Source organism: Selaginella moellendorffii, unplaced genomic scaffold (genome assembly GCF_000143415.4).
Source record: "Selaginella moellendorffii unplaced genomic scaffold, v1.0 SELMOscaffold_22, whole genome shotgun sequence".
Taxonomy (NCBI): domain Eukaryota; kingdom Viridiplantae; phylum Streptophyta; class Lycopodiopsida; order Selaginellales; family Selaginellaceae; genus Selaginella; species Selaginella moellendorffii.
This window is the reverse complement of record NW_003314283.1, coordinates 1,457,874-1,468,853: the sequence shown is the minus strand read 5'-3', so window position 1 is coordinate 1,468,853 and position 10,980 is coordinate 1,457,874. Positions and strand designations below refer to the sequence as shown.

Sequence of the window (10,980 nt, the reverse complement as noted above, 5' to 3'; positions counted from 1 at the left end):
GTCTGGGCAAATCCAGTGCTTCAACACTCGCCGTAAGAATCCACAGCAGCGTCGTCCGAGCCGACGAGATCAGAGAAGACATGGCCATCCGAGGCGACGTTGTAGTGCACGCCTGGAGCATACACGGCCTTGATGAGATCCGCAACAATCTTCATGGAATGGATGGCCAGCTCCTCGGCCTTGTCCGGGCACTTTCCCAGAGTCTTGTCGGGATTGCACGACTTGACTGGAAATGCGGGCAAGACGAACTCGAGTGGAATGTTTCTTGCGACGTGGTACCTCACCTTGTCCGCAAACCTCTGCTTGCCCCCACTTGTGAACCACTGGTCGTGCTTTGGGAAGTGGATGTAATTCTTCTCGATGATGTCCACAACTTGGGAGGTGATGTCGTCCACCTCTTGAGGTGTGTGCGAGCTGAAGGGCTCCAGAAGGCAATCTCTGGTCATGACGCCGTTGTCCAGCAGCAGAGAGGCCAGATAGCTCATGCTCTCGCTGTCCTCCTCCTGGAGATTGGGATCCTGGATGAAAACCACGCCCTCGAACCCGTTCCCAATGTATCTCTCGTAGACGGTGGCTGTCCACTCCTGGTCAGCTGCTGCTCCAAGCATGGAAATGGTGTACTTGTTCATATCTGGAGCAACTGAGCGTGTGGCCTGCTTTGCCGCCTCTAAATCTTCCGCCTTGTCGCTCGCGACCATGGAGGAGAACAAGAAATCGCACTTGGCTGCTAGTACTGGGACATGCCTAGACGCAGATTGTGAGACGAAGCCAATCTCACCACTCTCTCTGTGGATGTACAGGAATGCAATCTTGTCCTTTGGATATGAACTTGCCATGGGTGTTATGAGAAAAAGAGAAAAATCTCAAATTTCAGGCTAGAGGATGGAAGATTGTAGACTGGGATCGATGAATTGCCTGGGTTTCCCTGGTTGGGCTTTTATACCAGGAAGCCGCCCGCCTTCCCGGTACCTACGCGCTTGACTGGAAAATTCTCAAACGTGGGCTGGGAAAATAGAACGCTATTGACAAAGTCACACAACTGATCATGAAGCTTCACAAGTAGTTTCTTGTTTGTTTCTTTTGACAACGTTTGATTCTTTTGACAACCATGTAGAACAAGGAACTTTTGTCAATGCCTGGTTTTTCTTCTCTTCTTCTTTGTGTTCTTCTTCTTTGTGTACAAATGCTTAGAGAATGGTGTCCCAAAGAATCTCTGTATTTCCTTTCTTACCTTCGCATGAATGCCTCTAGTATGATACAGCAATCGTTTGTTGCATCTTCAAACTGGAGCAGCTGTTCCCTTGCCTCTAAAACTGATCAAAGGATTTGCATTTGCCCACACTGCAGCATCCTTGTAGCCCAACACATAGAGCTCATCTAATACTGCATCTCCAGCCGGTTCTAAAGCCCAGTTTAAAAGCTGCAAAACAGTCGAGAACTTAGCTATGTACCTTGTAGCTTCTTATTATTTCTGTACCTGTCTTGGAGAGGCTCGGTTGTCGGGATTACAGTCCGGGCTGATACCCACTGTGTCTTGAAGACCGAGGCGCTTGGCAGAAAAGGCACACACTCGTACCTGTGTAAAAGCAAAGCGAAAGTTTCAGAAGCCAACTCGAATCTTAGCAAGTGACACGAAAGAACCGTTGTTTCAGCAGCTGAAGGGGGCATGAAGAGCGTGAACCCGCCGTCGATGCACAGTCTGTTCTTGAAGACGGTAACAGGTCGTGGTGCTAGATAACTAAAACCCAGTCAAGCTCCCATCTTAATGGAACGCAAGAGCAAACTACTTACCCGGGAATGAAACACGACGTAAGCAAAGCGTTGATCAGATCTTCTTTGGAATCAAACTGGTCAACGAGCAGGCCTCTTGGTACTCGAAAGAGTTGCGTGATTGCAACTGCAGAGAGAAGTAGTGAACTTAGCATGACACAAGGGAGAGAGAAAAGAGACAGCTCCATACCTCTGATCCTCCCGCTCGCCTTAACGTGCGCATCATCGGGCATAACTTTGTACAAAACTCTCCTCAGCACAGCCTAGTGACGGAGACAATAAAGAGGAGCTCTCAGAAAACTAGAATCAGACTCAGTACCTCGAGAGATCTCTCTTACCCCGAGCCTGAAAGCGGTCCCGTTGGCACGACAATCTTGTGCTAGATCCTTGGTTGCGACCAGTGCGTCTTGCATGCTCATCCCTGCAGCTACAACAGCGCAAACGAGCGCTCCAGCCGACGATCCAGCTAAAGGAGTATCCACCTGCGAAGATAGAAAGGAAAAGTTGCAGAAAATGGAGAAGAGTTGGAGCTCGATCGTACCGTGATATAGTTCCGCTCCATGAGGCACTGGCACACGCCCAGGTGGTAAGGGAACAAAAGCCCAGCAGCTGAGAAGCTAAATCCCGGGTTGAGCAGCGCTCGACGCCGCTTCTCGGCTTCCACGTCTTTGACCCTTTGCTCCCAAGCGACCGAAGGGTCGGCTTGGTCGGCTACCACGGACGCAATCTTGTCCTCCTGCTTCTCATCGCTCTTGCTCCTTTTGTCCGTGACAATTGTGACACTCGACGAAGTTGGCTGCCCCCGGAAGTGGATGATCCTCTTCCAGATGGTGTCGGAGATCTTGTAAACCGACAGCCATGAAGTTCGCGGACGACTTGTCACCGCCATGCTACCACTTTCCCTAATTCTCCCCTTATCTCCATTTGCGTAAACACGAGGAAAGCTCGTCGTTCCTACAATCGCCATAGCACTGCCAATGGGAAAATCAGTCGAGCTAGCACCTCTTCATATCAAAAACTATCAAACCCTACCGACCTGGGAAGGCAGTGCGATCTTTTTTCCTTGCGAATAAAATCCCGTTGACTTAAAAAACTAGCATGAGTGTTGTCACTTCCTGGAGAGTAGTATCCTTGCACTGGAAAAAGGGAGAAAAAACAATTGAGAAGCCTTCCATAAATCGATCTCTACCTCGTCTAGTGCTCCATGGTACAAGAACTTTTGGACCTGCCAGGCAAGCTAAAACCAAAATGAGAACCAGCCAAGTCAAGCTGTAATGACTAAAAATTGTTCGAATTGAAAAGGCTATGTCATTAGAAATCTCTCTTCAGCTTTGTAGATTGGTACTAGGACGCGCTGCTTCATCCTGAACAATAAACAAACCGTAAGAATGAATAAAGACAGAGAAAGAAATTCAAGAACCTGTACACGCTTGATCGCGTTTGAGTTTCCGTTAACTGTCGAAAGAAAACTTCACTCCAGGCAGAACCATCTATGAAGAGAGCTCCAATTTCCTGATTTCTTCCCTCAATAACGCCTCCTGCTGAAGCTTGCTCTTCTGTTCTTGAGATGGCGTCTGCCCACTTAACTTGTTCTTGAGTTCCTCTATCTGCCGCAGCTTCTTGTTCAGAGCTCGAATTTTCTTCGCAAACTCATCTCCTGTAAGCTAAATTTCTGAGCACAGCAAAAGGCAGTTTAAACGACTCAGTCTCACCTGAAGATGTCTCACTGTTGACCTCCTTCACGACTTCCTACAACCAGGGACGAAAGGAGTTAGCTGCAGAAAAAGAATGAACTACTACTCACTGGTGCGTCGGGAAGTGTTTCAGACTTTTCTTTCTGTTTCTCACGTCGCTTTTTGTTCTTAAGAGCCGATTTGCTCAACCCACTGGGTTCGCAAAAAAAAAAAAAAAAACGTTAGAAAAAGTTCAGACAAAAGGATTTGCTCCAAACCTTCCAGCATTGGAGTCCTCTTCACCAAATAGCTGCAACAGAGTTTTCCATCACGTAATACAGCCCGATTTGTTCTGATTACTTACCTGAGCACGCACTGACGCCGACATGCTTGAATGAGGTGGACGGTAAGCTGCAGATTTGGCTATAGCAGCCGCTAAAAAGCATAGAACAAGCCGAGTAAAGAATTTTTATTTCTTTTATAATCAAAAACATACCAGATGGTTGTTTCTCTTTTTGTGAACTCTTGGCAGAAACTGGCGAAGCTGGCCTCTCAACATACTGTCCAGGTAGCCAGTCCGCCTGATGAAACAAACGAGGAAATATTACATCTAAAGCAAAATATAACCAAGCACTCACTTGATAAAGATCGTTGATCTTTTGTTCCTCCAACAGAGCTCCCGTGTACTTGAAGATCCTTATCCTGATGTTGCAAGTCGAGGTAATCGCCGCTCACGTAAAATAGCAAACATATACCCGTTATCGACTCGCATTCGTGGAGCGGTCGTGGCCGTCATCAGTAGCCGGCCATCGGGTGCCCATTCACACGTTACTGAGCAGGGAGATTTCGTGTTTCCAATCGATTTTAGCGTGTTCCGGTCCCAAAACACCTGAAGAAGAAGTGGAAAAGATAAGCAGTGTATCATAAAACACTTATTGTTTACCATATCACCCGGAAGATTCCCGAACCCAGCCAAACAGATAACTTGAACCTGTCAGGAAGAACTAGCCAAAGTACAAAAAAGAAAAGAAACGCCACAAGGATACAGCTTCCAAAGGGATTCCACCGCACGGTGTTATAAGGTCCAGATCCAAAATCAAAAACCTGCCGGCATTGTGTATCGAAGAGAGCAGCTTTAGCAGGCATGTCTGGAAGTCTCGTTAAGTGATACAGTATAGATATAAAACGCTTGAAAGGATACAGCCATAGACGACAATAAACTCTTTCCCGGTCGGGGACCACTGAGCGTCATGGATAGGCCCCTCTTTGTCTGCACAAGATTCATCACATTAACGAGCTAGAACAAACATGAACTTACTCAGAGGAACCGTCCCTTCACAAGTCCCATCGCTTTTCAAGTAATACAATTTGGTGTCGCCATAGTAGCTTTGGTTGGATTTATCGTCGTCAGTGACCGCTAGCACAAGCAATCCGGTCGAGCCCGCGTTCCAAGTCATGGTGACGCTACTCGACTTAAAGAAGCTACGTCGAGCCAGTGCCTGACATTTGCTAGCCTCTTTACTTTCATATATTTGCACCACGGCCGGTTGTCCCTGATAAAACCAGAAAACCATGTAAGATATGAGAAAGATCGTCGTAAGTTAAAACCTTGCTCTCCGGAATAAACGTTGCGAGATAGGACGGAGGAGCTGGAGAAAGTTTCACAGCTTGAATTCCAGGCAAATGCAAATGATCGACGACACCCTTTGCAAAGTCTTTGGCATCGTAGATCTGGACCGAGTTGGTTGCAAGCCGGCAAGCCACAGAATCGTCGTCGCTGAACTGGAGAATCGGCCTGTAAACACAACCAAACGAATTCAAGACTATAAACAAAAAGAAAGGAAGAAAAAAGTTTTCTTACCAGCTTGACTTTGAAAAGTTTTTCTGATATAAGAGAACCACTGCCTCCCCAGTTTTCACGTCCCAGATGCCAACATTCTTGTCTTCCGGACCGGTTGCCTTTCGAAAGATCTGTAGAAACGATCCGGCCGACGAGAAGACAGCAGCAACAACACCATCCAACCGAAAAGATTGGATTTTGTTGCAAGTCACTGGATCAAAGACATCCACCCCATCGCCAGTGATCACAGCTAGCTCGCTTCCATCCTTGCTAACCGATGCTCCAGCGCAAGCAAGCCTTCGCAAATGGAAGAATGCGAAGAATGTGTGAGAGCTAGGACGTCAAGAAACCAAAATTCTACCTCTGCAGCTTCTCGCTCTCGCCGCCTAGCAGCGTCAGCCCTTCGGCGCTCCGCACTGCGATCGCCGCGACGAATCAGTTTAACCTCGAGAGATCTGCGAAGAAACTCACCGATAAGTGGGAGAGGCGCCATCGCGACCGCCAGAGAGAGCGCTCGTCAAATGGCCGCCATAGCTAGGGCTTTAGGAAAAATTAACTAGAGTTTACTTTTAAACCTTGACTAGAGTTAACTTCAACCATGGTTCCTACATTTGGTGCCTACCATTGGAAGAGAAAGAAGGTAGCGAGACGTGATCTTCGGGATGAAGACCAACGATGGCTACAAGCATTCCCAGCAATGGTAGAACCACGAACCATTTGAGGAGTCGATAGTAGTGCATATGGAACGTTAGCGAGAATTCGTCGGTGAAAGCGAGGCCGTGCCTGTCCACCATCTCCAGCGTCACTGTTCCAGTGCTCCGGATTGGCACGCACGGGACTTTGAGCTTCTGGACCCCCGGTTGATCGTAGCGATGCCACTGCATGATCCTTCGAGGCTCGTGGTAGTTCCCCGGGACCAAGAGCGTCAGCTGTGCGAGAGAAACAAAGGATAAGTTTTGGAGAAATGGAAAGGCCGAGCTTCGAGGAGGAACTTACAGTCACGTTGTAAGGCCCGTGCAAGTTGTGCTGATCCACGATTTTAAACACCACCCAGAAGCTCTCGCCGGCTTCGTCTCGAAACTTTCTGGACGAAGGTAGAGCATAAACGCCTTCGCGATTGTAGCGAGGTGACAGGACGTTCCTCCCGTGGTTTGCTGTCGGCCATGCCTGCAAATGGAGATAAGATCACTTTGAATACACGAGGCTATGCACATTCATACCTTCAAGGGGTGGTGTTTCACTGGGGTTTGGAAACAGTAGACGTTTCCATTCATGGTTGTAACTATCAGATCGAGATCGTCGCCTCCGTCAACATTCTCCGCTAAAACCATGGTATATCTGTAACGAAAAAAAGAAATCAGTACGTAATCACGAGCAGCTCTCGAGGCTTACGATGTTTCTCCAATATCTGTTGCGTCGGCACAGCCAGTTTTCCCATCGATAATGTACAGGTAGCCATCGAACGAAGTTGCAACCAAGACCACGTCGGCTTGCTCCGATTCCTTGTTACCAAAATCAAGTAGCAACACCGAAGCCATGATCCGGCCATGCGTACGGAACGGAAACGGGGGAACATATGAGCCGTCGGTGCCCTTCAAAACGTAGATGTTGCCTGAAGCAGTCGGAACAACCACGTCAGTTATTCCATCGCCATTCACATCGCCCACAGTCGGCGCCTGCAAAGACAAGTTTGTTTCAAAAACTAGAGAAACGAACCAAAAACTTACTTGAGCTATCATACTCTTGAGATGAACTTCCCACAATAGCTTGCCATCGGTCTCCCAGGCAACAACATTGCCTCTTGTGTCAGCGGTGACAATCTCGACTTTCCCATCGTCGTTTACGTCAGCCGCAACAACCTGGGCGTGAATCTCTCCCATTTGTAGCGGGAAGTTTTTCCTTACAATACCTGGATTGCAAACAAAACAAGGAAAAGTTTCTGAGGCCTGCGAGAGAACAGAAAAAAAAACAAGTATTACCGTTGTAATGCAGAGCATAAACGAATCCGAAGGATGTCCCAACTACGATACTGAGGTATCCATCGCCATCCAGGTCGACTACCGTCGGCGATGAATAGATATACGCACGGAACGCCACAGAATCGGTACTAAGGTCGAAATGTATTTTCCACTTGACTTGTTTCGTGTCCAAACTAAAAACGAAGATGGCTCCAGCAACGTATTTGCTAATATCGACATCCTTGCTGAGCAAGTCAGGATTTGCTTCGTAATACCTGCAAAGAAAGAATGAATACCTGTGCTACCAAATGCAAGGTTGAAAAGCGGCAGGAGAGCTTACTCACGATCAAAGAAAAAGGAAGCAGCAACAATAAGTTCGTCGACTCCATCCTTGTCAATGTCTGCAATCACCTGGAGACAGTGGCAATGTTAGCCATCTGCCAAAAACCAAACAAGACACACTTACCGGTGTGCAAAGAATATGTGCGTCTATGTCGATAAAGTCTTCTTCCCTTTCGTGGACAGCCCGAACCCAGTGATCATCGGTCCACATCGATTCGTCTACGTAGTCGTCATAATCGTAAGCATACTCGTCACTCAGCCCTCCCTTATCACGGAAAACATCAAACGTGGCCTCTGCATCCGCTTCCAGTTTCTCTCGGTTGTCACCGGCTGTGGCTTCCTGTTGGAGAAGCCGTCTCTGTGTTCCCTGCGTGTTATTCGGACTTGTAGTACCCATGCGAAGTTCTGACCCAGCTTCAGCGACGTCGCTAACTTTCAAAGTAGCCGATCCATTCCCTGCAGTTGCAGTTGCTGAAACGTTCAATGTCTCCGGAGTGTTGCTTAAGGTTGAGTTGTCCAGTTTTGCCGAAACATTGCCGGGAGAGCTACCGTTCTGTCCATCCTTCGTCTCGATAGTACTAGAACCGTTCTGTCCATCCTTCGTGGCGATGGTACTAGAAGCATTCGCTACCGCGTGGTCACTTGACACGCCTGCAAGCCGCAAGAGCTAAACAAGAGCGAATGGATTTTACACAGAGACATTGATACGTACCAGGAGGAGAAGGAATCACTAAACCATCATCGTGAACATCAGGATGAGATCGGTCCACATGGTCAGGACTCAATCCAACATACCAGTCCTTTCGAACCCGTAACCTTGGAACTGTGATCTTCTCATTTATCTGATAGCCCGACGAACTTGACAAAGAAAAAAAAAGAGAAAACCTTGTTTTGAGCTTCAAACTTTTGCTTCAACTTACCGGAACATAAGAACTTCTCCGTTGTAAGTCGGCAAAAGAATTTCCTTATATCCATCCTTGTCAATGTCGTAAAGCAAGGGACTGGAATGCACTGTGGATTGGTGATAAGCCGGCCATCCTAAGCAGCGAGGACAAGCATAAATCAGTAGCACCATCAAGCTCCACGACTCAACACACCTTGCATTTTTTCACCATCTGCTCCTTCAAGAACATCGAGGTAGTGAACGAAAGACGGCACAACAATGTCCAGTTTCCCATCCCTTGTATCAAATCAATCCACATTTTTCTTCGCATCAAGAGAAAGAAACAAGGATACTCACCCGTTGATGTCTGCGATGAGAGGAGCAGCGTAGATGCTTGCGCTCGCTTCTGCCTGCCATCGCAATTCTAAGTTCCTAGGACACTGCGTGTTCGCCAAAGCTTCTTCGTCTCTAGATGGGAAAAAAAAAAACTATTGGTAAGAGGAAAATTTCCAATCGATCAACGAATGCAGCTAAGCAAGAAAGCGAGCTAAAGAAGTACTCACAGGTTTGGATAGCCGAGAAGATCGTCGCTGGCCTCGCGGCTGCGGAATTTGTTCTGCTTGACGCTCTCCTCCACATTGGAGTCGTGAGCAATCGGCTTGGAGATCTGCGCGTCGATCGATCCCAGAAGCAGCAGCACGAGCAGCGTAAGGAGCAGCATCGGCTTCTCCATCGCCCGCAAGAACCCTAATTAGGGTTCTACACGTTAGGGCTTTGTAGCATCGTCCCCGATCGATCGCGAGCTGCGTCGCTTAAGCCACTCGCCCGGCTCATGGCTTCTTCTACGATCGCCGCAGCAGATCCAGCACAGCCAACCCCGAAATCGCCCGCCATGGACCGCAGCAGCTCCACGCCTCGATCGACCAGACCCGTGTGAGCGCAGCACGGGAGAAGCGCCAAGAATGTGACACCATCAGAACGGACCACAGCGCCGGATTGGGATGGATGGATTGCAGTCGCTGGAAGAGCTGTGGATCTGGCCCAGAGCATTGCCATGGCGACCTGTGATCCAATTTATGCTCGTGATCTCGTCGAGAATCAAGCCGCCGGTGGCGTGATCGGCCGAGCAGCACGGCCACGAAGCTCCATCCACATGCCCTCGAGTGCGCGCTTCCACACGCGTGGATCATCGCGTTCCAGATTGTACTCGGGCATTTGCTCGAAGCAATCTCTTGCTCGATGCAAATCCCCTCGATTGGCAAAGGCTTGGATCATTGCTGTCCACGACACGACGCTTGCGGCATCTTCTCGAAGATCGATTGCGCCAAGGCCGTAGTGATCAAAACGCCAGGAGATCATGTCTCTCTGTGGCATCGAATCAAACATCGTCGTCATCCTCTCGCCCGATGCCCCGAGCATCGTGTTCCAGGTCACAAGACCCCCCCATTGGAGCTCTTTCGAAGATCGCCACACTCGATCCACGCGTTGGTGATCGCACAGCGCCATCAGTATCGTGTTCCACGATATCAAATCTCTGGCAGGAAGCAGCTCCTTGAAAATCCTCTCGGAAAGATCTGGAACAAGATGCCCTCTCCTGGCACTTGCTGGAAGAAACGAGTTCCAGGAAGAACTTGTCCACAGCGGCATCGCATCAAGAACAGTTCATCCAAGATCTATGCTTTCGAAACGAAACAGTGCGACAGCCATGGTCATCCACAGCATCACGCTCCGCTGGATGATCGCCCAAACAATTGCACAAGCGTTATCCATTTGCCCCTTCGCGGCAATGCTGTGATTGCAGCGCTGCCTGAGATTTCATTCACAATTGGCATTTTTTTCAAGAGATCAAGCGCTGACTCGTAATTGCAGTGCGCAACACAAGAGTGGAGGATCGTGTTAAAAGCAATCAAACTCCACATTGTCATCGTAAAAAGGAAAGAAACGCTTGCAGAAATTTGCCCATTCATGGCAACTGCTGCGATTGCTAGATTCCAGGACAGTTCGCTACCATCTGGCATCCCCAAAAAGAATTCCATCGCCTCCGCGATTCCGGATCATTGCCACAATCCTGAGGAAGAGATTAGCAATGGAATCCGGGCTGGAGCTCCTAATCATCCCGTTCCAACACACGAACAGGATATCCAAGAGACCGGAGAAGACGTTCCTTTGCCACATCGCCAGGAAGATGTGGAAAGCATCGTCGGCGTAGGCTTGGAGGAGGAGATTGGCAACGAACACATCGTGGTCTCGATCGATGATGAGCGCGGCGTGGATCTAGTTGAGCTGTGGAAGGAGCGAGACGATGGACGACTTATTCACTAAACACGTGCGGACGTTTTAGGCTACAGCAAATGCCATGCATGGCCATCTTTCAAGTTGGCACGTACACATAAGTTTTAGGCTAGTCTTGCAAGTGCTAGTCTTGCAAGTTGTGGATTGACACTTAGCACGTAAAAAGCTCTGACCTTTCTCCAATCTTGACTTCCAAACAATCTAGATCCACTTTCAAACCAC

General features: G+C 48.6%; 2 protein-coding genes and 1 pseudogene across 2 annotated transcripts; all 3 read right to left on the bottom strand.

Annotated features, from left to right (window-relative positions):
- Window positions 1–1,050: 1,050 nt before the first annotated feature.
- On the bottom strand, window positions 1,051–2,946 carry LOC9642384 (annotated as a pseudogene).
- Window positions 2,947–3,042: 96 nt separating this feature from the next.
- On the bottom strand, window positions 3,043–5,828 carry LOC9642383 (eukaryotic translation initiation factor 2A). Its single transcript, XM_002973558.2, has 17 exons — window positions 5,755–5,828; window positions 5,645–5,699; window positions 5,305–5,580; window positions 5,052–5,238; window positions 4,762–4,996; window positions 4,645–4,713; window positions 4,490–4,591; window positions 4,387–4,427; window positions 4,199–4,332; window positions 4,082–4,145; window positions 3,940–4,024; window positions 3,808–3,878; window positions 3,722–3,753; window positions 3,575–3,656; window positions 3,483–3,519; window positions 3,191–3,427; window positions 3,043–3,134 (listed from the first exon to the last, which is right to left on the bottom strand). The coding sequence occupies exons 1-16, from the start codon at window positions 5,774–5,776 to the stop codon at window positions 3,261–3,263; spliced, it is 1,659 nt and encodes a 552-aa protein (XP_002973604.1). The 5' UTR covers window positions 5,777–5,828; the 3' UTR covers window positions 3,043–3,134; window positions 3,191–3,260.
- LOC9642818 (protein DEFECTIVE IN EXINE FORMATION 1) lies at window positions 5,825–9,256 on the bottom strand. The gene is made up of 13 exons (XM_024678402.1): window positions 9,030–9,256; window positions 8,824–8,934; window positions 8,681–8,763; window positions 8,504–8,621; window positions 8,296–8,441; window positions 7,708–8,234; window positions 7,582–7,652; window positions 7,263–7,516; window positions 7,011–7,192; window positions 6,676–6,959; window positions 6,504–6,621; window positions 6,280–6,450; window positions 5,825–6,212 (listed from the first exon to the last, which is right to left on the bottom strand). The coding sequence occupies exons 1-13, from the start codon at window positions 9,197–9,199 to the stop codon at window positions 5,889–5,891; spliced, it is 2,559 nt and encodes an 852-aa protein (XP_024534170.1). The 5' UTR covers window positions 9,200–9,256; the 3' UTR covers window positions 5,825–5,888.
- Window positions 9,257–10,980: the final 1,724 nt, after the last annotated feature.